This window comes from Marmota monax, unplaced genomic scaffold (assembly GCF_021218885.2).
Source record: "Marmota monax isolate L192 unplaced genomic scaffold, Marmota_monax_Labrador192_F-V1.1 WCK01_AAM20220418_F8-fsc00077, whole genome shotgun sequence".
In the NCBI taxonomy this organism is placed as follows: domain Eukaryota; kingdom Metazoa; phylum Chordata; class Mammalia; order Rodentia; family Sciuridae; genus Marmota; species Marmota monax.
The window spans coordinates 4,218,901-4,246,323 of NW_026694610.1; the positions used below are offsets into that span (position 1 = coordinate 4,218,901).

The 27,423-nt window shown below is 40.1% G+C and overlaps 1 protein-coding gene across 1 annotated transcript in view; it reads left to right on the forward strand.

Moving 5' to 3' along the window:
- Positions 1 to 5,553: 5,553 nt before the first annotated feature.
- Positions 5,554 to 27,423, forward strand: part of Slc45a2 (solute carrier family 45 member 2) — a 41,245-nt gene continuing 19,375 nt past the window's right edge. The window contains exons 1-3 of the mRNA XM_046422227.2: positions 5,554 to 6,001; positions 7,862 to 8,038; positions 24,463 to 24,791. Coding sequence (XP_046278183.1) covers positions 5,617 to 6,001; positions 7,862 to 8,038; positions 24,463 to 24,791 — 891 coding nt within the window. The 5' untranslated portion in view covers positions 5,554 to 5,616. The remainder of the gene's footprint in view (positions 6,002 to 7,861; positions 8,039 to 24,462; positions 24,792 to 27,423) is intronic.

The following is a 27,423-nucleotide window of genomic DNA, read 5'->3' on the forward strand; positions in this document are numbered from 1 at the left end:
AGCAGTTTAGTAAGGGACAGCTTAGTCCTAGGACAGCTTCTTTGTACCATCTTCTTTTTAATGGAATGTGTGAAGTTCATCTGTCCTCCACTTCACAGAGCCTATACCATCTGACCTTCTTCGGAGCAGTCAGAGCTGTCAGGATCTGTGGATTCTCTGATTTCTCAGGTCTCAAGTGAAAGCCCCTTTGCGTTTGCAGTTTCTGAGTTTGAATTGATGGACACCTCTCGCTTTCTTTAGGACTCTGTGCTAATGTCACCCTAGGAGAGTGCTTTTCTGATCCTTGTCTATGGTGCAGCCACATCATCACATGCTGTTTGTTCCTTTGCCCTGTTTTATTTTTCTTCACACTGCATATCACTACTGCCATGGTATTTAACCCCATCCCTTCCCTCTGCCATCACACACAGGAATGGAAACTTTATAAGGGATTACGTACATTTAATTAATTCCTAAACATCGAGTTCCAAGAATAGTGGCCATGCCTACAGTGGAAAATTAGTAAGTATTTATTAAACAAATACATCTCAATAAGCAAAGTGCTGTCAGTTCCACTTCAACAGCTCCCTGTTGGAAAATTAGTGGATAATTAGTAAGTATTTATTAAACAAATACATCTCAATAAGCAAAGTGCTGTCAGTTCCACTTCAACCTTCTGATTTCGAGAACCACTGTTTTTTGACCATGCTCCCCTACTGCTAATCCTTTTGACACCAAACAGGTCTTTTCAGTCTAGTAAAATTCGTCAGTGGTGCTCTTTTTCCCTACAGAATAAAATAGAAATTCATTTACAAAGTATATCAACCCTTTACAATAAGACTATACCCAAAGGATTTAAAATCAGCATACTACAGTGACACAGCCACATCAATGTTTATAACAGCTCAATTCACAATAGCCAAGCTTTGGAACCAATCTTGGTATCCTTCAACAGATGAATGGATAAAGAAAATGTGGTATATATACACAGTGGAATATTAGCCACAAAGAAGAATGAAATTATGGCATTTGCTGGTAAAAGGATGGAACTGGAGAATATCGTGCTAAGTGAAATAAGCCAGTGCCCCCCAAACCAAAGGCCAAATATTCTCTCTGATATGTGGATGCTAACCCACAACAAGGGAGGATGGAGAGCGGAAGAATAGAAGTTCATTGGAATAGACAAAGGGGAATGAATGGAAGGGAGAGGGAGGGGAATAGGAAAGACAGTAGAATTAATCAGATGTGACTTTCCTATCTTTGTATTTGAATACAGGACCAGGGTAATGTCACATCCTGTATAACTGCAAGAATAAGATTCTAATTAGAATAAGTTACACTCCATGTATGTATAATATGCCACAATACATTTTACTATCATGTATATCTAAATAGAACAAATTTAAAAAAAAAAAAGACTTTTACCTAGCTCTCTAGGCCCATTCCCACCCCTCCTGTTCCCCAGCACTTTGTATTGGACTACCTGAAGCTTCCAAATATCCTGTGGTCTCTCTGGCTTTCATTCCTTCCCACATACTACATCATTTTCCAAGAACAGCAATATTGGCTTTTGCTGCAGTTGACAGATCTAGCAAAGTTAGACTTGTCTCAAACACAGCTTGTTTTATTTGTTTATTTGTTTGTTTTGCATAACTCCTGCATTCTTACCCATAGGGTCGTTTTGTACAGTGATTATAAACTGTGGAGTCGCTCAGGTGTTGTGTACAAATCTCACCCTATTGTCATGGTGTTGAAGATAATGCCTGTGTAGTGCCTGGCACATTCTAGGTGCTCAGTGGTTGTTAGCACCTATTTGTAGTGCCCTTCCTAGGTTCTCATCGCATGTTGCTCATATTTCTAAGGATAGTAATTGCTTTTACTACAGTTTCCAAACTCTTCAGTAGGCCATAAGCTCATGGAGTAGTGGCTCTGGTATACAAAAAGATCACCTGCAGGTTCTGTTAAAACACAGATCCCGGGCCCCACTAGAGATTCAAATGCAGTGGGTAAAGGGTGAGACCCATGAGTTGACATTTCTACCAAGCTTCTAGGTGTGTATGCTTCTGGTTCAAAGTCTGCACCTTGAGTGGCCTGCCCTATTGGATGTGAACTAAGTCTTTTTACTTGGGTTACTGTTATAATAGTGTTCAAAAAAATATCTGTGGAATGGATTGGTAAGGAAAAGGATAAAAGCAAGTCAACAAAAAGCTATAAGTAAAGAGATGGTTAGCTTAGAATATTGATTCCTGTGATTAGTCAACTATACAAAATATTTTAATGAAACTGTGAGCCAAAATAAATCTTTCCTCCTTGAAGTTGAGGATAAAAATTGCTTTGTGTAGGTTGTGAACTTAAAGAATAAATGTAAGCAATAAATATAAGCAATAAAGAATAAATGTAAGCAAAGTTAGTAGCTCTTCTTGGTGACCCACACTTCCCTTCTGAAGATGGAAGACCCTGTGCAGAAAATGTGGCAGTTCCTAGTTTTTTAGCTTCCTTTAGATAAACTGTAGATTTAGATGATAGCAATGACACAGGAAAAGAGAAAACAGGGAACTTTAAAAAGGAGAGAAAGGTGTGCAATTAAAGAAGGAAAATTCTGATGAAAATGGAATTATTTTCTCAAACAGTTTGATATACATTTATTGATACTCTTTTGATCCTACCGTGTAGGAAGTGAGGAGATGCCACAAATTGTAAGATCATAAATAAAACCAATCCATGAGATACATCCTGATTGTATCATGATCACTGTGTTTATATATCCTCCCTCCACTGTGTTTATATATCCTCCCTCACTGTGTTTATATATCCTCCCTCAATGTAATTACGACTGAAGCATATTCCAGGCTTCAGTCGTAATTACATTGCCTTGTAATCTGTAAAGCACTTGGACCTATATTGAGTTAAGATACCTTCAATGGCAAATAATGCAAAACAAGAAGGAAATATTCTGGCTCTCAACCAAGAGTTTTAGTCTTATCTGAATGTGGTCATGCGGGCCCTGTTTTCCCACAATTCTCCAGGGTACCAACTTTCCATCCTCCACGTGTAAATTTTATCCTCAGGCTGGTAGCAAGTTCTGGATCTTATATCCACACACAGCAACATTCAGAAGAAAAGTTCTCAGGAGCCCTCAGCAAAACCTGTTTCGTGTCTCCTTAAGCTGACATACCAACTGTGTTAGTTGTTGTGACAAAATACCTGAGAAAATCAGCTTCAAGGAGGAAAGATTCATTTTGGCTCATAGTTTGAGAGGTTTCAGTCCATGGTCACTTGGCTTCATCGATTATGGGCCTGTGGTATAGCAGAACATCATGGCAGAAGGTATGGCAGGAACAAAGCTGCCCACCATGGCATCCAGGAAACAGAGAGAGAAAGGGGTCGGGGACAAGATATACCTTTCATGGACACAACTCCAGTGACCTATTCTTAACTAGACCCCACTTTCTTGAGATCAACTACCTCCTATAATACCGTCAAATTTTACACACATTCATGGATTAATCCACTGATAAAGTCAGGGCCCTCGTGATCCAGTCACTTCCCAAAAGTCCCACATGTGAACACTGCTGCATTGGGGACCAAGCCTTCACATGAGCCTTTGGGGGACATTTCATATCCAAACTATGACACAAACCATTTCTATACCAGTCTTTAACAGAGAAGGTAGGATCATCCTTAGATAAAGCTAGACAGCTCCTGCAGCTGCTTTGACTCCCTTCCCAAAGTTCATGGGCATGAGGGCTGTGTGGGCTCTGGGATCCACTCCCAGTTCCATCAGGATGGAGGGAACGGTGACTGGAGGTTGGGTAGACAGTCCATGAGGTCCAGTGCATGCAGCGTCTCAACTGCTCTTCCACAATCACAGGGAGAAGGTAGGGCAGGTTTCCCCATTTTACAGATGAGAACACAGAGGCTCAAAATGTCCTACACCACCTTAGTTTATGCTCACCTTATTGTGTCAGTAACTTTTTTGTTGTACCCCTAGAAAAGAAAAACCTAACCATTCAAATAATTAGGTCTAAGCAACTTAAACATTTGTATCCTAACTACTTATTAGATATTTGAATACTACTCACAAAGAAAATGTGACATTTTATTTTTTTCCTCATTGTTCACCACAATTATTTACTAATGGAACATGGGCACCTTCTGGACACTACAGTGCCTTGGAGTCAGATCAGACACTGCTTCTCTACCTCCTGTCCCATGCTGATTTTCCTATAGTACTTGCTTTTTATCACAATGACTGTAGCAAACCTCACTTTACAAGATATGAAACCATTGAAAGGATTATAGTGCAATCTGGGTTAAAAGTATGAAATACCTCACTAGTAGCTCATGTACCATCCAACAGATGTTGTTGCACTGCATTTACTAGGTTCAAATGTTTAAATATCCCAAGGTACACCTATGAGTTCACTGTAATCCTTGGGTGACTTGGCACACAGTTTGAGAAACACCAGATTAAGTGATTTGTTGAGGGACGTGCAAGTAGAAAGAAGCATGACGAGAATTTAAACTTGAAGATTCTGACTCCAAGCCCTGCTCTTGAATCATTTTTAAGGCTCTTCCTATACAATCACGTTTCTCCAGACAAGACTTTTCATTTGAACTCAGGGTCCTGCAAGGAAGGTATGACCCAGTCCAAACCTTTGAAACAGAGTAAATTTAATATAGCCACCTGAGGATGGAGAAAGGAAATGGCGAGGATACCGTGACTTCTTCCCTTCTCCCACGGAGGCCTCCCATTAGCCAAATTTCCACAGAAGCTAGAGAGCAGGTGAACCTGGAAAATGTAGTCCTATACGACACAAGGCACAGGAGGGATAAATGTAACAAACAAAACTGTTGGCTGACATTCCGAAATACAGTGTACATATTTTATTTGTTCAATCATTGCTTTAGCAAATATTTATTGAGGACCTACCAGGTGCCAGGTATCATGCTAGATGCTGGGAATACCTTAAGGAGCTATTATAGAATAGACCTGTTCTCTGCCCTCGAGGAGAATTAAAAAAAAAAAAACTAATTGACAAAATGCTATAGAACAACCACAGAACTATCTAATTATATTCATCACGTGCAAATAGGACATATTAGGGCACTATGAGGCAGGTAATGACTTCGAGGAAAGATGAGAACCCCACATGCTATCTTAAATCTAGTTATTTAACTTCTGAGCTGTGTGTGTAGAAAACTTCTGGTCAAGAAAGGACAGAATATTTGTATCTATAAAAATAAGTTTATAAAAAGATTGACTTATTTATATATTGATTTAACCCCGGTATAATAAGACTTAATTATCTCAAAACTGTGGATGTGATCATAAGAAATATGGTATGTGTGTGAGAGAGAAATTGAGAAAGAACAGTGTAAAGGAAGATCTCGTTAGAAAAACATTCAGGCATTGTAAGGAGCCAGAGGGCTCTCAGCAGCTAATCTCCGTCATGCTTTTCAGGGCCAACACCCCCTTTCCCTCTCGTCATAACTTGTGATCTTAGAGGCATGAAAGAATTTGAGCCCCTCCTCCAGCCTAGCCATCTCCGCCTGTTGCTCAGCCAGGCTCCATATCAAATACAGTTTGGAGCCCAAACCCAGGGATCAGGCAGAAAGGTATCTCACCCCTTTGCAATGGGCAGCGACAGTGGGCAGGCTGGCAGCCACACCTATCAATCCCTAACTGAGGATGGCCTCTTGGGATCTGTGAAGCTACCAAAAAGACCCACAGGCAGACTCATCATGCACAGTATGGTCATGTTCGGCCGAGAGTTTTGCTACGCAGTGGAGGCAGCTTATGTGACCCCGGTCCTGCTCAGCGTGGGCCTGCCCAAGAGTCTGTACAGCACGGTGTGGCTCCTCAGCCCCATCCTGGGATTCCTCCTGCAACCTGTGGTGGGATCAGCAAGTGACCACTGCCGGTCCCGTTGGGGCCGCCGGAGACCCTACATCCTCACCTTGGTCATTATGATGCTCGTGGGCATGGCGCTGTACCTAAATGGAGATGCGGTAGTATCAGGTAAGTGGACGGCACAAGGTCCTGTTGTGCAATGCTATAGGAAAAGAATGTGAAGTTCTTGACATTTAATATAAACTGGTTAAAACTGATGGTCTCTCCTAGGCTGCAATGAACTTCTACCTTTGAATGATCCAAAATCGTGAGGAGCCTTTACTTTCAGAATCTCGGCATGTATTGTCCTGTGTTGCTGTGAAGATTTAAAAATAGGACTGAATTTTTATCTACTTATCAAATTAAATATTTGTACTTACTTGTCAATAAGAGTTTTTATTTTATTTTTTGAGCCCAGTATGCTTTGTAGGATACTTTGTCAAATTGATCAGTGCCCAAATGGCTCTGTAAACACTGGCAAGGAATTGCCTGTATGTTCAAATAAGACTTAATTTGTTCGTTACCTTATGAAGAGCCTCTTAATGGATACAGGGCATTAGCCTGTCAGCTCAAGGGAACATTTTTGCATTGCAAATTCTGGACAACCACAAATCTGATGTTAAAACGCTTTTTCTAGTCATTAATCAGCTACCAATTAATCAGTTCTTGGTGGTAGGACATTGAAAAAAGAATCATTAAACATTACAAAGGCCATATATTTTTAGACCATCAACTCCCAGGACAGCAGATGGGTGAATAAGAAACAGGATAATCAGGGAACATTTATATATACTTAAAAGAAGGCATAAATTCAACTCATAAATATACAATATGTATGGGAAAATAACAAAAAAAAATCTGGTAACTATAGTCACTGCTAAGGACTAGAGGTGAAAGGGGAGGGTAGGCTTATTTTTACTGAAATTTTGTAAATATGTACCTATATTACACACTATCCTTAGCTTAAAAAAAATGCAAGCAAGGAAAACAACAGTGTATGTTCCATAGCAGATTGAGTGAAGGAAGGACAACACATGCATAGAATGAATATTATTCAGCTATTAAAAATTATGAGGTTGCTCTTCATTAACTGCAGTGAAAAGATGAGAATCACTGGTTGAGGATGGACACATATGCACCCTATGATCTTATTCATCCGTGCTATTCAAAAGTATGGCCCTATGACTTGTAGCGTCAACATCTCTAGGGGCTGTTGGAGACCCAAGTTCTCAGGCCAACCCCAGGTCAGTTTGAATCAGAATCTTGAGAACTGGGGCTTGTTCAAGTGATGTCAAGCATGCTGGAGTTTCAGAAGCAGTGCATTTGGGTACAGCTGCACACCTGGATCTGGATGTGTGGAAGCACATAACAGGATGTCCCAGAGGATAACCATGGTTGGGGCTAGGATCTGAAGCATTTTCTAGTTGTTGCTGTTTTTTTTTTTTTTCTATTTTGTTGAAATTGTTTACAGTAAGTATATGTATTTTTTTATTTAAAGAAATATAATTCACTCACGCCCCAGAAAACTCATTTAAAAGCATATAATCCGTGATTTTTGGTATATTCAAAAGGTGTGCAATCCTTTCCATTTTGTAACTTCTGAATATTTTCACTACTCCCAAAAGAGACCCAATACCCATTGACAGCAACTTCCCAAATCTTTTTAAACACCAGCCCTAGACAACCACTCATTCACTTTCTGTCTATAGATTTGTCTTTTGGGACATTCACTTGCATAATTTTCAGAACTTGAAAAGATAATGAAGCTATTTTTATTTGGAAAAACAAAGCAGAGGAAGACGATTTGATGACAGAAAGTTTTGGTGAAATAAAAAACATGGATCAGGGCTGGGGATGTGGCTCAGTGGTAAAGCGCTTACCTGGCATGCATGAGGCCTTGGGTTCAAATCCCCAGCACCAAAAGACAAATTTTTTAAATGGATCATTCTAAAGCAGGATTGAGGAGAACGATGTTTATTTCTCTTTTAGCTTTGATTGCTAATCCAAGGAGGAAGCTGGTTTGGGCCATAAGCGTCACCATGATAGGTGTGGTTCTCTTTGATTTTGCTGCTGACTTCATTGATGGGCCCATCAAAGCGTACTTATTTGATGTCTGCTCCCATCAGGACAAGGAGAAGGGCCTCCACTACCATGCCCTCTTTACAGGTAGGGAATATTCCAGAAAGTCTCTCCTCAGCTCTCCAGACAGGGAGGCACTTCCGTGGAAGCCAGCCAGTGTCTCTGCACGTGGAATCATTTGAATGAATGGATCCCTTGATGGGATGGTTCCATCACGAGGACTCTATCTCCCAGTGCATTTGCCTAAACAAAGCTTTTGATTGCTTCTGTAGAGTTTTTGAAGAGGAAGTTTACATAAGAGCTTTCTTCAGCACTCTTTATGGAGACCTTTAGAATGGAAATGAAAAGAAGTCTTATGCACTTCACTTTTGTTTTAAAGCAGTGGATCTCAAACATCAGTAATGTAGCATCAACCTTACTTAGAAGTTTGTTGAAAATGCAAGTTCTTGGGATCCTTCTTCGTTTATTCTGATTTATATTTCTTGGGTGGAGCCCAGAAATTTGAAGTTCATTTACTAAGGATCCCAGATGATTTTTGTGGTAGGTGTACTATGCACCACATTTAAGAACAAAAAAATAGAAACAAACCAAGCAAATGAAAACCTCTCATCTTTGAGATTTTTTGGTTACACGAAGCATGGACATTTTTTTCCAACCTGCTGGTTCAAAAAAGTCCATGCCAGGTACAGTTGGGGCTCTCTGGATTATCGGGGCTGCTGTCAGCCTCCTTTGGTCACTGTTAGGCCATTCATTTGGAGCAATGTCACTTATTACTAATTAGTGCTATGCCAGAACAGGGACAGGGGACATTTTACACCTTAGGTGACCAAGGGATCCTGGCCCAGGAACATTTTTATATCTAGGGAAGGGGAAATCTACCAACCCACTTATTTGATTGTCTCATAGCCCAGGCAATATGATTATTTTTTTGTTTCAATGCTTTCTGGCTCCCTCGATGGCCAGGTAGGGCCTGTATCTCCAGAGCTATGAGTAGTGCCAACTCATGGAAGCCTTTGGGTTCGTCTTTGTCATTTGTGTAAACACTTGAGTGGCCAAAACATGAAGGAATGAGGTTGCACCAGCAGAGTAAGCAGTTCCTCCCTGATTTAGGGAAGGTGAGGGAGAAGAACCCTAGCCCTGTCTTTCCCTGGACCCTGACCTCCATGTCTTCAGAGGTGTAAAGACTCCTAAGACTTGGCCAGTTTTGAGATCCTTTTCCTGCCTCACCTCTGCTCCTGCCACACAGTAACTTTGTTCCTTTGTCTAAATTCTGATCCCACAGAATTTTCCTCCTGTTTTGTCACTCGGGTGCCCCCACTCCACTGGCCTCTCACGGTCCCTGGAGCATGCCTCCCTGCCCCTGCCTATCTCAGGGTTTGGCATGCAATCTCCTCCTACCTGGGAAACTTTCCCCAGATAACCCCATGGCTCATGCCTTCATTCCACTCATGCTCTCCATCAAATGGCTCACCAGTGAGGTTTTTCTTGGCCACCATATCAATATAGTATAGCCACTCCTCCCTCTCCCCTTATCCTTGTTTGACTTTTCTCCATAGGCTCTATCTCTACCAGACTGACGGAGGTTCTCCATTTATTAATTCATCCATTTACCTATAACCTCTCTACTTATCACTCTATCTTCCATCCAACCATCATCTATCTATTTTTTATTGTTTTTGTGTATCTCTCCCAGTATAGAATACCATGTTCAAGTGAGCATACCCTTCCTTTTTTTGTTCTTGCCAAATCTTCAATTCCTGGAAAAATGTGCTACATAAAAGGTGCTGAGTAAATATTGAATAAATAGTTATCAAAACCTTCATATAGGCTAATGACCCTGGATTAGGCATTTTAACTTATCCCTGTCCTGACTTGTAGAGTTGGCATGGTTCTCATTTTTCAGATGTGAAATCTGAGCTTTGGTGTGCTAGCACTGGCTCATGCTGGCTTGTGAGAATCAACTGGTAAATTTTTAGGGAATGAGTGAGTTGGTTGACACACAATGACAGCCTGAAATTGATGAGAGTATTGGAAACACAGAACTGGAAAATCTATGAACTATGGCTTTTTTCCTTTTTCCTGGAGAGTCAGTGGTTAAATATACCCATATATTACTGCTCGGGGATAGAGAAGAGAGATTTAACCGATTAAATAGTATTTCTGTGGTTGATAGCTAGAAGATTCCAGATCAGGGTTTCAAATTTCATTCTCCTAATTTGAATCCCACAGTTCCTTTCTATTTTATCATTATTTGCTGAATAATTGCAAAAAAGTCATGGGAGACTTTTTTGGCTTTAGAACATGGAGCACTGAGGGTTTCTTGCTATAAAAAAATGTTGGGCAATATGGCCACCATTTCCTAGCTTATACTATGGTAAACCCTGTCTAAATGACCTCTGCCTTGCTGCCCCTGATATCAATATTGGGCACTGGAAACTTTGACACACTGATGATGGAAATGGAATTGAGTCATGTGAGTATGAATAATAGGCAGAGCTTTTATTAAGGCTCTTCTGGAGAAGGGAGGCATGGCTTCAACAAATGAGTATCAGGCTGGCTCGCTGGATCAAAGAAAGGAACTAGATTTCTTGACCACTTGCAAGGGTGGGCTGGGGTTTAGGAAAGTTAGTTGGCCTTAGGTGTATGTCAACCTGTGAGGGCACTTTAACTCCAGAACCCTAGCCCTATGATAAGGATGAGTTACATGAAAACACCTGTCCCTAATGATGCACCTTGTACTATCTGGGGGTGAATAAATGAGGCACTTTTGGTATCTGGCAAACTGCAAGTTAAGGTGGAACCTTCTAATGGCTGTCAGGCCTAAGCCAAGGCCCCAGAGTGCCTTTGCTCTTTTTCCCTACTCACTCAATGTTAGAATATAGACCTCTTTATTTTGGAACTTCCAAGGTCTACACATGACAGTATTTTCATGAGCTCAAGACAATACATTCATTTTGATATTTTCTGTTGATAATAGTGTATGGTGTGGTATAAGCAAATACATGTAATTTTGATATAATCTTAGTTCAGGCTCTCAGTACATTTTGTCTAAATTTAGTACTTGTCCTTAAACTGACTTACCAGTCTTTCACTTCTTCCCACTAAAACGGAACTAACAGACAGCATGCGGTTTCATATCTCTAAAATCCAACTATGGCCAGGACACTCTTTTTTTGCACCTGCAGTGGTCCCCTATTTGCCTCCTAGATAAAGAAAAACATTCTAGAGAAGACTCAAAGCTCCCACAAGCTTTACTTTTCATTGTGGTAGAAATTTATTTATCACAGTCTGGAGGATGAAATGCCAAGATCAAGAGGGAGGCTAGCAGGGCTGGTTTGAAGCAATGCCTCTGTTCCTGGCTTGCTCACATTCTCTGTTCTTTGAATAATTTATCTACACGTTCCTAGGTCAGGTCTACTTTGTTCACGGCATCCCTCACTCTTTACTACCATATATTTGTTGTTGATTGTATATCACCTTCTGAAAAGTGTCTGTTCAGTTCTATGACCCATTTTTTATTGATTTTTTTTTTTAAATAAATGACAGCCGAATGCATTACAATTCTTATTACACGTATACAGCCAATTTTTCACTCTCTGGATGTATATAAAGTATGTTGACACCAATTCTTGTCTTCATACATGTACTTTGGATAATGATATCTATCACATTCCACCATCCTTGCTAATCTGCCCCCCCTTCCTTTCCCTCCCACCCTTCTACCTATCTAGAATTCATCTATTCCTCCCATGTTCCTCCTCCCTATCCCACTATGAGTCAGCCTCCTTATAGCAGAGAAAACATTTGGCATTTGTTTTTTGGGATTGGCTAACTTCACTTAGCATTATCTTCTCCAACGCCATCCATTTACCTGCAAATGCCATGATTTTGTTCTCTTTTATTGCTGAGTAAAATTCCATTGTGTATATATGCCACATTTTTTTCAATCCATTCATCCACCGAAGGGCATCTAGGTTAGCTCCACAGTTTAATTTGCTGCAGCCAGGTTCAGAGGACACAGCTTTCACTATAATCAATCAATCCTCCGAACCCCGAGTTCAGGTAGTTTTAGAGTTTTATACCCAGCATGTAAGGGGAGGGGCTCAGAAGTTCACAGTCTGCAAAAATTCACATAAAAGCAGCTTTTACATTTACTGTTTTGGGCAACTTAACCCTTCAAGGACAACACCTAAGAAGGGGAGAGTCTTCTCTCTTTCCTCCCCCTGCCAGCTGTTACCGTGGAGCCCAATTGTAACTTATCTTAAAAATATAGACAAGGGGTCTGGGTATATAGCTCAGCTGGCAGAGTGCTTGCCGCCCAAGCACAAGGCCCTGGGTTCAATCCCCAGCACCACAAAAAAAAAAAAAAAGTATCAGAATAGTTTGGGGCTGGAGATGTGGCTCAAGCGGTAGCGCGCTCGCCTGGCATGCGTGCGGCCCGGGTTCGATCCTCAGCACCACATACAAAGATGTTGTGTCTGCCGAAAACTAAAAAATAAATATTAAAATTCTTTCTCTTTCTCTCTTTCAAAAAAAAAATTAAAAAAAAAATATAGACATCTCTGTGAAGCCCAGCTCAAGCCAAAGGCCTTGTTTGCACTCTTCTTCAAAATACTATACTGGATATGTTTGTGAAAAACTAGTAAGGGGGTGTTCAGCATCTGGAGTGCTGGTATCTTCTCAGACAGTGGCCAAGTAAAACTAGGTGGCAGGAATATAGGAAGTTTATCTACATTGAACTTTTTTGAAGAGACTTTTTTGCTGACAGTCCTAAAATCAGCCGTGGTGAAGATTTCTGGAGAAGCCCAGTTAAGACCTTTCTGTGGTGGCTCCACAGTTTAGCTATTGTGAATTGTGCTGCTATAAACATTGATGTGGCTGTGACCCTGTAGTATGCTGTTTTTAAGTCTTTTGGGTATAGACCGAGGAGCAGTCTATAGCTGGGTAAAATGGTGGTTCCACTCCCAGATTTCCAAGGAATCTCCGTACTGCTTTTCATATTGCCTTGGCCCATTTATTGGCTTGGTTGTTTTATTTTTATTTTATTTTATTTTATTTTATTTTGGTGTTTGGCTTTTTGAGTTCTTTATATACCCTAGAGATTAGTGCTCTACTTGATGTACAAGTAGTAAAAAACAGGAACATATCTCGACATTGTAAAAGCTACTTATGCTAAGACCCAAGCTAATATCATTGTAAATGGAGAGAAATTGAAGACATTCCCTCTAAAAACTGGAACAAGACAGGGATGCCCTCTTTTACTACTTCTATTTAACATAGTTCTTGAAATATTGGCCAGAGCAATTAGACAGATGAAAGAAATTAAAGGGACACATATAGGAAAAGAAGGACCTAAATTAGCACTCTTTGCCAACTATATGATTCTATACTTAGAAGACCCAAAAAATTTCACCAGAAAACTTCTAGAACTAGTAAATGAATTCAGCAAAGTAGCAGGATACAAAATCAACACTCAAAAATCAAAGGCATTTCTGTACATTAGTGACAAATCCTCTGAAAGGGAAGCGAGGAAAACTACTCCATTTACAATAGCCTCAAAAAAATAATAATACTTGGGAATCAACCTAACAAAAGTGGTGAAAGACCTCTACAATGAAAACTACAGAATGCTAAAGAAAGAAATTAAAGAAGACCTTAGAAAATGGAAAGATCTCCTTTGTTCTTGAATAGGCAGAATTAATATTATCAAAATGATCCTACTACCAAAAGCACTATACAGATTTAATGCAATTCCAAACAGAATCCCAATGACTTTCCTCATAGAAATAGAAAAAGCAATCATGAAATTCATCTGGAAAAATAAGAGACCCAGAATAGCCAAAACAATCTTTAACAAGAAGAGTGAAGCAGGTGGCATCACTATACCAGACCTTAAACTATACTACAGAGCAATAGTAACAAAAACAGCATTATATTGGCACCAAAATAGACTGATAGACCAATGGTACAGATTAGAGGACACAGAGATTAACCCATAAATTACAGTTATCTTATATTAGACAAAGGCACCAAAAACATACACTGGAGAAAAGATAGCCTCTTCAAACAAATGGTGCTAGGAAAACTGGAAATCCATATGCAACAAAATGAAATGAAACCCCTATCTCTCACTATGCACAAAACTCAACTCAAAGTGGATTAAGGACCTAGGAATTAAACCAGAGACCCTGCATCTAATAGAAGAAAAAGTAGGCCCAAATCTTCATCATACCAGATAAGGTGCCTACTTCCTTAATAAGACTCCTATAGTGCAAGAATTAAAATCAAGAATTAATAAATGGGATGGATTCAACTAAAAAGCTTCATCTTAGCAAAAAAAAAAAAAAAAAAACAATCAGTGAGGTGAATAGAGAGCCAAAGGGCTATCTCTTTCTTTTGTCATTTTCTACTTTCTATTTTAGCATTTTGTGCATGTTTGTAATCACCCTCATTACACCATAAATTTTTTGAGAGAAGAGACCGACTATGCAGAGAAAAATGTATGTGTGACTGAGTTAGAGGGTAAGGCATATATGAAGGAAAGACAATCAGCATTATGTGCATATTAATGATCCACTCAGAGGGCTGGTAGGGCCACATGGAAAAACTAGACTGGCTTCCCTAAGACCTCACCCACATTTTTAACTCCTTCCCCATCATGATGTGGCACATGCTCGAGGAATGGGTTGGTTAGGAACGGGCCTGGTTGTAAGTCGTAAGAGTCCACTAATGTGTATTTATTTTTCTCATGTAACAAGAAGTCTGAAAGCAGATATCTACTGGCTTTTGGTCAGTGACTAGATGTCAGAGCCAGCAATTTAATATTTCTTTGGTTGCTTCATCAATATGTTGCCTTTCGGATCATGATGGTTGCCATGGTTTCATTCATCCTGTTGTTTCAAGAGAGGAGGAAGGTGGAAGAGGATCAGGAAAGAAGGAGGGGGAAAGAGCCTATGCTGTCTCTTCAAATGAGGAAAACAATAGTTTTCTAACCTCCATAGACTTCTACTTGATTTTCATTGGGCAGAATTAGGTCATATAAATATCCTGTGCCTGGGAACATGGAAAGTAAATTTTTTTTTCCTGTAAGGGTATGGAGATATGCTTCCCTGAACCAAATTGGGATTCTGTTAGGAAGAAGGAAGTGGTGATTATTACTAAATAGGCAGAAGCTGGTAGCTATCACATAAAATACAAACCCATTTGAATATTAAGGTAATAAGAATGATTAAAGAGCAAGACTACTTTAAGCAAATGACAGCCAGAACTTTCAAAGTCTCCAACATTTGTAAATAAAGTTTATTTATTTAAAACTTATCAAAGTAAAATTTAAAGTCATACACTTGTTCCTAGTTTTACCTGATCATGTGTTAAATTACACTCTTACCATGTTATAATTGTGTATTTATCTCTCCCTTCTACAAGTTTTGTAAATTCTTTCAAATTCCCTTGGCTTCTAGTTCTTTTGTGTTGCTGATAACAAACACTTTGAAAATGTTAACTGTATAAAAGGAGACCCTGCTTGAATTCTGTGCATTTTACATCAAGTTAAATAAACTGCATGGCAAATTGCATCTATCAGGTGAATGTGCTTACTTATTTGCTTTGCTTTGTCTCAAGATCAGCACTGAACTCTGGACCTCAGCCAACAGTCTCCTATGCATGCTTTTGGTCATAAGGGCAGCCACAGAGGGTGTACAGATAGCTTCAAGCCATTTGGTTCCCCTACCAGAAAAATAACTTCAAACATCTTCCTCCTGTAGAACAATATAGTAGAATCTCACTTCATTTAAGGCTTAGATTCTAAAGTCCCTAAATGATAATGGCAGTCTACATTATTCATTAATCTCTATCAGATCACTTATAAAATATAATATGCCTTATTTTACATATATAAACCTGCATGAAAATATCTGTAGAATCATCACCATTTTAATGTTATTCCTGGGCCTGAGCTCCATTATGGAAAAGCTAGTAGACAGGATTGCCCATGCTATTTTAAAATGTTATTCTTGTTTTTCTTGTTCCCTCCCCACCCCCTTTACAAAATGTGAATTGTTGAATTCTGGTGATACATGACCCCACTGTAGTGTCCTTGCTTTGAACAAAAGCAATTCAAACATGGAGTGAAGAAAATAAACAATGTATTATCCCTCTGCTCTACCTTTGCATGCAAACCAAACCTGAATTTATGTGAACTTGGTAAAAGATAACTACAGCATTCCACTGGAAGCAAGCATTTTCTGACAAAGTAATATTTAATATAGGGGCCCATTTTGATTTTCATCAATGACAAGATAGCATTCAGCCAAGGAATCCAAATGACCCAGTAAATTGAAATTCTTTTTATTTGTTTCAGAACAGTCTCCCTGGCCCAACATTCCGAAATGTTTTTCAAATAAGAGCAAAAGGTTCCTTGTCAGAATAAATTTCCCAGCTTATTTTTGATACATTGTGAGTGTGCATATGTGTGTGTTTAAAGAAAATTCTCTACTGGATCCCAGGGAGATGTTTTATTTTATGCAGCTTCTAGTTTCTAATATTTAACTCTAACATCTAACATCTCTCCATCCCTGGCTTTGCAGTAGCCATGGTGGGTCGGGTGGACCCACCCGTGTCTTCTCAGCACCCAGATCCTTCTCTGCTGCACATGAGAACCCAAGTGAGCCAACAAGCCCTTGCTCATCCTTTGTACCAAATGCTTCTAACTGAGCCTATTTCTGCTAAAGTGAACCCAATGTCCTTAGTGGATCTCTACACAATGGTCATTGTTAATAATCTAGAAAGTGACCACAGGCACAGGACAAGGAACCATCTCAAAGGTTTTAAAACCAGATGTTTATAGTCACTTGATTTTCTGTATCCCAAGCCCTGAAAAATTGTATTTATAGTGAAGGACTCAATAAGAAACTTGCCCCCTGTATGTCTTTGGAAGAAGAATGGGAAAGTTGTTAGGCTCAGTCTCTTTTAACTTTTCTGTTTTTAAAAAATACTTCAAAGTATGCACAAAAATACTAGCATGTAAAAAACGCACTATTAGCAAATAATTAAGGACCAAGAGTCTTAAAGATGAAGTTGAGACACGAGCCCCTTTGACCAAACCTTCTAAACTGTGGAAAGGAGCTGCCTTTCATGTTCAAAGCTATTTTAACTTTTTCTTATTCATGAGTAATTGTTGGATGAGTGGTTTTGTTTCATCAAATGAGTTCCCTTTGAACTTTCTGCCTTTGGAAAACTTTCACATCTCCGCATTCAGGCAGCTTGGAAAGGGTGCAGCCAGGGCAGAAACCAAGAACACAGGATTTCAGCTCCTGGGTCAGGAGGGAGACTTAGGGCAACATAGTTAACGTCTCCAAACTATCATCTCTTTTCCATTTGAATGTGGGCAGTGGAATTCCCAAAGAATGGGCAAAGGCAGGTTAGATAAAAAGGAATCTGGAAGAACATCCCTTTTGCTTCACTTATTTATTTTTGTTTCTTTTAATTGACATTTAATACTTGCATTTATTTATGGGGTACAATATGATAATGAATTCAATGCCTGTATGCAATGTATAATGATTCAATCAGGGTAATTGGCACGTCCACCTTTTCAACTACTATCATTTCTATGTACTGCAAGCCTTCAAACTCCCTTCTTTGGTTATTATGAAATACATAATAAAATGTGCGGATTACCCTACTGTGCTACAGAAGATTAGAACTAACTCCTATCTAACCGAATCTTGTACCCACTCTCCCACCTCCTTCTATCTTTCCTACCAATTCCTGTCTAACTTCTAGCGACCTCTATTTCACTCTCTTCTTCTATGTGGTCATTTTTTTAGTTTCCGCAAATGAGTAAGAACAGATGGCATTTATCTTTCTGTTCCTGGCTTGTTTCTCTTAACATAATATCCCTGGGAGGAATTTTTCCTTACTCTTTTCTCTGCTTGAAAACTTTTCCCCAGATACCAATCAGATTGGCTAGCCTCCTTGCTTTGTTAGAATCTCTGATCAAATTGCCCCTCTTCACAAATTCACTCATCATTACTTGACATCACATTATTTATTCATTTGTTTATTGTCTTCTTCTTCAATAAACATATAAGCTCCCCACTGACAAGAACATTGCATTTTCTATTTACTGCTCTATTACCAGTGCTTTGAATAGTGTCCAGAATATGGAAGGTGCTCAGTAAGCATTCGTGGGATGAATATTCTATTTTGACATCCTCATGTTACCAATGATTGAGCTGAGTTACAGGGAGGTAAAGTGGCTAACCCAAGATCACATAGCTGCATAGTGGTAAACGAGGAGCAGATAACAATCTACCAACCATCCAGTCAAATAAAAGATACAGCTTGTTTTAGTCTGGATTCCTCTAAAAGTTGAGCCCCAGATAAAGTTTGCATGTGGTATATTTGGGAAGCAATTCCAGGGAGAAAGAGGAAGAAACTAGTGGCGTGGAACTGACCGATCAGGCATGACACAGTCGACTTCTACTCTAGATGAATGCCCTCCATCTCAGCAGAACCCCTGAGGAGCCTAATGAAGCTCATCTCAGGAATCTCCACCTGGGGGTCCAGGGAGGGAAGGTTTATCCATCGCCCCTGTTGACCAAGGGTGGTCCCAGGGCTTGTGCATTCTGAACCCCACCTACGTGTGGGTTCCCATAGGCAAGGCACTGTCCATATACACCTGTGCAAAGCTGGTCAAACTTGGCTTAGTGTTGTCACCACAGCAGCTGCTGGAGCAAGAGACAGGAGGGAATTGGCAGGGACTCCAGGGAGCTTTCTTATTCAGCTGGTGATTTGGGTTCCATGCTCCATTGTCACCACTAGGAGGAGTGAAAGCATTTTGTAAAGTACTTCATTTACCTCATGGTTGCAATGAACTGTTTCAACTCAGAACTAAAAATATCTGTCCTGAGGATTAAATGCAACTCCGGGTAGCCATACATGACTCCAGAATGAGGTCAATTAATGGCTTGACCTTGTACTCATTTCAAACCCTTAAGCAAGTGAAGAAACAAGAGTCAGATTATACATCATGTCAGAATGGTAATCTTCAAAAACCTTATCTTCAAAAACCATATTATCTTAATATGCTCAAATTGGAAAACTTGTTTTTGGAAAAATAGTGGGATAATTAAGGCAAGTGCTTTTGTGTGAACCATTATTACATTAGGCACATTAGTACAAATTAGAAAATTTCAGCAGGAGCACCAATTGCAATTTGGGGGGCATATGTTATTGGCAAACCCACCACTTTCAATGCTCTCTGCATTTATCTGTTTAAGTGAGAATGTGATGATTTTGGTATTGGTTTACTGCCAGTTTTTTAGCCTGTAGCATAACTAATGCTCAATAAAAGACCAGATGAATAAATTCTTTTTTTTTTTGGGGGGGGAAGTACTGGGGATTGCACTCAGGGGCACTCAACCACATCCTCGTCCCTATTTTGTACTTTTATTTAGAGACAGGGTCTCACTGAGTTGCTTAGTGCCTCACTTTTGCTGAGGCTGGCTTTGAACTCACGATCCTCCTGCCTCAGCTTCCGAGCCACTGGGATTACAGGCGCATGCCACCCGGCTGGATACATTTTTATGTCTACAATGGGTGTGAATCCCAAATCCCAAACTTGATTTGTTTGCTTCTCTGTTGAGCCTTCTGACACAGGAGGCTGAAACTTGGTCTTAGTCTGGAATGTTCTCCCTCCACCTCCCCAAGGGCTGTATCTAAACTTTAGGGGCTTAAAGTGCAGAGGTTTGGGAGTGGGGGACCTTTGTTTAGTATCATCTAAACAAAGTGTGCCCCCATATCTCAGCGGCCAGCTTGAACTGTCACCACTGAGTCATCCTTCATTTGCATCTGCAAAGCTCCTCCAGGACTAGTAATTCTCAACTTTCCTATGTTATCTGCTCTTCCCCCATGACATGCCAGTGAGAGGTGAACCCTGTGAGTCCCAAACTTACTGTGCTTGGGTTTCCTTGACTCTTAATTTAGACATAAAACTACAGTTGGTCTTCATTATTGGTGGATTCCACATTTACAAGTTCTCCCATTCCTAAAATGTATTTGTAATGCCAAAATCAGTACTTGCAGCTCATCTGCAGTCTTTTGGGAACATGTGCAGGGTGGGGAAACACTTGAATCACCTAACATGCACGTTCCCGGCTGAGTTCCAATAAGGTGGTGCTCTGCCTTGTCCTGTCAGTTCTTGCACTGATGAAACAAGTATTCATTCACGGAATATTTAATGCCACGATCTTTACATTTTTGTGTGTTATATTGGTGGTCTCATTGTTTAAAATGGCCCCGAGTTCAGTACTGAGGAGCTGTGTGTGTTCCTAAGCACAGGAAGGCTGTGATGTGCCTTATGGAGAAAATAGCATGTGTTAGGGGAGCTTTGTTCAGGCATGAGTTACAGCACAATAGGTCATGTGTTCAGTGTTCATGACTAAATAGTGCCCAGTAAGGAAGGGATCCTTGAACAGAAACACATAAAACAAGGTTCTATGTTCATCCGTTGCCTAAAACTTTGTGACTGAAGGCTCACAGGAGTTCATCCTGCATTCTCTCTAAGACCAGGGATTCAGTGATCCTTAACACATTTTTGGTGACAGCTTCATAGACTGTAACTGCTGAGAATAACTTGTCATACCTCTCTCAAAGGATTGACTGGGTGACATGTGGCAGGCACTTAGAACAGAGTCAGGCATACAGTTAAGTCCTATGTCCAGACTCAGAGCACAGCCTGGAGGTTTTATTGGCTCCCTGGGGTCTGATCAGGAGGTGCAGCACCAGTCCCTTGTGCTCTTGGACTCCTTGCCCACTTCTCCCTCCAACTACAGCCAGACCCACTGAAGAGCAGGGCCAGGCTACCTGAGGGATTTGCCCATCATTGTCCTTGGCCCCATCTGGTCTTACAGCACATTTTTCCCTGAGTCTACTCTGGATGCCTTTTGGAGACTCAGAGCTTTTGAAATTCAGAACTCAGGAAATACATTCTTGTTTCTCTGCTTTCCATTATCACATCCTTTCCCCAAAGCAATGAGGCATTGTGATGCAGCTTGAATATAAAGAAAGGGCACAAAGGCAGAGGAAATGCCAGGATTAGAAGGGAAAGGAGGAAACAAACAGTGGGAAACACTTTAAATATATTATCTTGCCATCTTTTAAGAGAAAGATTGTATTTTAAAACTAAGAAAATGAGAGGTCAGATTGGATATTCAGTCTTTGACCAGAGGATGTAAATATAGCATTTGGACTGATTTTCCATGCACTCTCAGCCTCCAACAGGGCAGGGGTCATATCTGCCCCACTCATTGGTATTCCAAGTGAATAGCGGGGTTCCTGTTGGGAGTAGTGTTACCTCATTGTCTAGAAATAAACAAATGGGGGTAAGGAGAGAGAGAGAGAGAGAGAGAGAGAGAGAGAGAGAGAGAGAGAAGTTACTTTTCCAGGATTTATATGTATATAGTAGGAGAAGGTAACCATACTCAAGGTGATACTTCCATTGCTGTTTTTCCAAATGTAGAAAATAATCAGAATCACCCTCTCATGAATCCTATGAGAACCAGGGTGATCCTTTGTCTCTCTTCCTTTGGAGGTAAAGTAACCAACAGCACACTGATATCTCTCTTGGTTTTAACTGTGTCACAATTGGTGCTGACCTTGCTAAGCCACACCCCCGAGGCATGAGGGCATGAAGGTAATTGTAGGTGCATGGGACAGAGATGGACTTGGATAGTCTCTTTATTCTCCTTGGTCCTTTAGATTCCTTCTTCCTGAAAGTCCCCACTTTTCTATTTTACCTAGCATAGTTGTAGAATAAAAAAAATATAATACATATTTCTATCCACTTGGATTTCTAGGAAGAGCTATTGTTCAAGTTATATGATAAGTATGACATCTGTTTGCTAAAGTCATTTATCCTCTTGAGGTCCTCTCTAGTCTGAGTTGACAACACAGACGGGCTCCATGAGGAAGGAGCAGGTGGACCCTTATTGTAGAGGCTTGTTATCTAATGCGGCTGAGGTGGTCCTCTGGATACTACAGCTTCTTTAAGAGCCTGGAGATTGATTCCAGGGGCCCCGAAGAGACTGATTTGGGCAGTAGGGATAAATGCAGTCTGGGCCAGGATGTGGGAGATGGTAAAATGATAAAATGATTAGCCTTTGCTGCCGCTAAGATGACTCGGCTTTGCTTGGGGGACTTTAATTAAAGATAAAATCCTTTGCTGAAGCAGAGGAAACAAAAAGGAAAGCCTCTCACAGCCTTCTATTGGTCCTTGGCATATCTGAAGATGTAAATAGATAAAACCTAAATGTTTGCTTCCAGTGTTTAAATATACTATTGGATCAATTTCCCCAAGGGCTCACTAGGACTTCAGGCATGCCCTGTCGTACTGTTGTAACTTGAAGCTACATTGCACAGTAGCTTTGGGATAAACAGTTTTGCTTGCTCCTCCCTATGAGAAGAGAGTTGCATGTGTTAAAAGATTTTTCGTAACTAATTAATGAGGGAACTAATAGGGAAAATATAAAAACAGTTTCCCCAAGTTCTTGCAGAAACGCTCTCGCATGAGCATGCGTATGTGTTTGTGTTTAGCAAAACAAAACCAGAAAGAAAAAAAACCCACCACGTTAAATAAGAAGATAAGAACCTGCCTAATCTCTACACATTAATAAAACTGTAACTCCTTTGCAATACTTTTGGAATAATTTCGGAGTAATGCAGGGCCCCAGGCCCCACCTTAACCTTCAAAATCAGAACCTGGATTTTAACAAGATGACTCTGTGATTTGTGGGCACCTTAAAGTTTAAGAATCCCCATCAATATGTACAACTATAATGCACCAATTAAAAATGAGGAAATAAAAAAGAATCAGTGCTCTACAATGACATTTTTAAAATCAAACAGTTGTAATTTTACTCTTTCCAAGTTTGAGGCACATTTTTTTTTCATTTATTGCCACAATAGGGTCAAGGGTAAGCCCAGGTCTCAGCCCTCAGAATGGTTCACCATCACTGGGCCTTAGAATGACCACGTTATTCCAGCCAGTTCCAAGCAGGTTGTCTTAAGCCTTCAGTGCCGCAGTTTTCTTCTGCTTCTGGGTTGCTTCAGAATTAGGGTTCGTGTAGGAAGTGAGCAGAGCCAGTGGGCCCTGGTTCTGTCATATGAGGGAACACAGCACAGCCCTGCATGTGCTGGTGCTTTCCACCTACTATCACATTAATCCTTACTGGACTCACATGAAGAGGCGTCACTAGTACGGTTTGGAGTTGCTGCATCCCCAAAGGTTCATGTGCTGGAAGCTTGGTCACCAGTGTGCAATAAAACCATTAAGAGGTGGGGCCTAGGGGGACATAATTAGGTTATAGGGATTCCACGCTCATGAATGAATTAATGTTATCCTGTAGTAGTGGTCAGATCTCCTGTAACTGGATTATTTCTTGAGTGTGGTTTGTTATAGACCAAGTTTACTCCATGTGCTTGACCTATGGCTAATCCCCTTTCTGCTTCTCTATAATGTCAAGCTGCCAGAGGAGCCCTAACTAGATGGCTGGAAATAAGACAGGGCAGTGGGTAGGGGACAGTGGGAAGACACCATATACCTCTCAAGGGCACATCTCCGGTGACCTACTCCCTCCAACTAGGTTCCACCTCCTCAAGTTTCTAACACCTCCTAAGAGCACCACCAGCTGGAGACATGCCTTCAGCACATGAGCCTTTGGTGGACTTTCTAGATCCAAAACTATAACACCGCTATTATTATTTCTGTAGCTGTCAACTGCAAATAGGTACCCCAAACTTCTGCCAGAGTAAAGAAGATCACTTTCAAGAATGTTGATCTAGGGGTTGGGGATGTGGCTCAAGTGGTAGCGCACTCACCTGGCACGCATAAGGCCCAGGTTCAATCCTCAGCACCACATACAAACAAAGATTTTGTGTCCACCAAAAACTAAAATAAAAATAAATATTAAAAATTCTCTCTCTCTCTCTCCTTTAAAAAAAAAAGAATGTTGATCTATGCAAGTTTGCTTGTATCATCTTAAGTAGTTTAGTAATAGACAAATAGCAATAAAATAATTTAATTTCTATAAGTAATAATTTAATAACAATAAAATAATTTTTTTGCTGTCAGAAATTAGTTTTCCTTGGGATTCCTTCAGGTTAAAAAGCAGTATAGAGAGTGTCATTGGAAAGGCCACAATACCTCCAATGGAGATAATTTATTAGTTCTCTGCCTGGTTCTATTCTGAACTTTCCATTTTCATGACCCAACTAGAAATTTCTCTTTTATTACTACCCCCATGTTAAAGGTGAGGAAGCTCAAGGTCACAGCAACTAAATGCTAGAGCTGGGCTTGTGTCTCCACTGCCAGGCTGCAGGTGTCACCTCTCACTGGGTGGACCTTTCAATCACATCCAGGCTGTGTCTGCTGTCTACAAGGAGCTTTTTCACTGAAGGGGAGGGTCTGTAGTTTGCTCAGTGTTCTCATACAGATCTCTTTTGCTTTCCAGGTTTTGGAGGTGCCCTGGGCTACCTTTTGGGTGCCATAGACTGGGGTCATCTGGAACTGGGAAGAGTCCTGGGCTCAGAATTCCAGGTCATGTTCTTCTTCTCTGCGTTGGTGCTCATTTTGTGTTCCATTATTCATCTGTGTAGCATCCCTGAAGCCCCACTTAGAGATGTCACAACAGACATTATTCCCCCAGAACCAGCCCCTCAGGACCCTCCATTGTCATCAGATGGAATGTACGACTATGGTTCTATCGAGAAAGTTAAAAAAGATTATGTCAACCCAGAGCTGGCAATACAGGGCAAAAAGAACAAAAATCCTGATGAACAGGTAAAGATGCGTATTCTTTCTTTCTTTACTTAAGAAAACTGGTTTTGCTCTTAGTCACTCTTTATTGGATTTTTTTTTGCTTTGTTTGCTTGTTTGATGTGAAGACTTTTGTGAATTCTAATTGAATTTTCAAACCCTCAGTAGCTATTATCCTTTGGAATTAAAACTTTGCACCTCAAAGGAAAAAAAATGTGTATTTTCCTCTTGTCTTCTTGTCTCTTATCCTTTTCAGAGCATCATCAGGGAAGATGATGCCAGGTGTGGAAAGTTAGATCATTTGAGAAGCCTAGAAGCATCCACAGGCCCGAAGAAATGTCATCTTAGATTAGGATTATAATAAACTAAACATTTGTTCCCTCATATGGCAGTATCTTTGGGTTGATGACTGGATTGGGCATGTATATTTTGTGTCATGGCTTGATTGGATATCACTGATTTCCAGTGAACTGAGCAGTGAATTCTTTAAATTTAAAAAGAAAAAAACACTCATGAAATACCAGAGAAATGGGACAAAGTTTAGATGAATTGGTCAGAGAAGAGAGTAGAAGTGGGCAGATCAATAGAGGAGCTATTAACCCCACAAGACTTGTTAAATTAAAATGTATTAAAATGAAATACAATTAAAACTTCAGTTCATTAGTTGCATTAGACACATTTCTAAAAGCAAAGCCTCATCTGACTAGTAGCTACTGTTCAAGACAGTGAAAGCTCAGAACCTTTCCATCACTATGAAAAGTTCTATGGGACAATATTCATGCAACAATTGCGTCTTTATTCAAACTGAGTTTAAATGTCAACTGCTCAGCTTATAGCACAAAAGGATGTATTCATTGGCAAAGAGGTTATAGAAGACCTGGGTTCAAGTCTTGACTCCTCTATCTGGCTGACTTTTGTTATTGATTCAACAAATAACTAACAGGCGCAGCTGTCAGATAGCCTATGAGCCAGAGCATGTGTGTTCAAATTCTGCCTTCACCACCTCTGAAAGTTATGACCCTGAGCATTTATATTTTCGTAAAGTGAAAAAGTATTTCCATCTATCTACAGGGATATTGGGTAAGATTACATAATATAATTCACGTACAGCTGATTACAGTGGTTCCCACCACACAGTAAGATAGCACGTTTAGGTGTTATTATTATATGTCTGGAAGAATGCTGAGTTCTCTAAGCACAAACAGGGGACACAGTCTAGACTCTAAACAAGCCCAGTGAGTTTCATCTCCCTGAGGTTGGCTTATTTTATTGGCTTGGCCCATCTATTTTCCAGGATTATTGGAATGTTCAAATAACATAAAGATGGAAAGGTGTTTTATAAACTTTACCTAAGTATTAAAAACATATAATAATTATTCATTCAACGAACTTCTCTGAGTACTAAGTATGTACAAAGCACTATACTGGATATTTGGGAGCCATAAAATTGACTAATGTGCAGTACCTATTCTAGTATTTACAACCCAACAGTGGGCATGAACCATTTACCACTGCAATAAGATACAACATGGTTAACACTTTAAAAGCCATGAGTCAGTTGAAATCTTCTAGAAAGCAGACACTGGGAGAAGGTTAACCATGCAAGAGATTCATTGGGGAAAACAGCATGAAGGGCAAAAGGGAAGAAGCAGATAAAGACAGGGAAAGTCTTCATATCATGATGTGAGAGGAGAAGGAAAAAGAAGGAGGACAGGAAGACTCTTAGACACAATGCAGTTCTAACAAAGTTTCAGCCAAACCAGTAGGGAATCCTCCAGCCAAAGTTGGACCTTAGAGGAGTCCCAAGTCTTTTCAGAGCAGGCTAAAACTAGTATCTCACATCTTGTTTAATCACTGGCTAGAAACAGTCAGGGGAAGGATACCCTGGTTGGCCTGGGTGAGGATACAGAGAAACTGGCCAAGGCTGTGCCTTCTACAGAAGGGCATCCAAATGGCACATTTCCATGGTGGTCATGAGTGGCACCATAAAACTGTTATTGGCTTTTACAAAAGGGAGAGATTGTGCACGAGCAAACAGAGCAAGTCTTCATGGATGAAATCATCTTTGAATTGTGCCTTGAATGATGGTGAAGATTTGAATAAGTAGAAACTGGGGGTAAGAATACTCCTGGACCAGAGAAGACAATCAGCAAAGCTATAAAATGAGGGGGAGGGAAGGCTAGAAGCATATCTGGGGAAACCAGATATAGTTGGTAAATAGCAGGGGAAAATATATTTATTTTAGATAAAATAGACTTTCAGTCACAAACTGTACAATGAGACAAAAAGGCCATTATGTAATGATAAAGGGATCATTTCACCCAGCAGATAGAACAATTGCAAACATATACATACTCAAGGTCAGAATGTGTGTGTGTAACATAGTTATCTATTAATATTTGTAGAAATAGACTATAATACAATAATAGTAGGGCACTTCAATAATCCCACTTTCAATAATGGACAGATCATACAGACAGAAAATCAATGAGGCTTTGAAGTACACTTCAGAACAAATGGACCCAACAGACTAACAGAACATTTCCTCCAATAGCAACAGAATACACATTCTTCTCAAGTGCACACAAAACATTCTCTAGGATAGATCATTTAGGTCACAAACAAGGCAACACATAAGAAGACTGAAATAGTAACA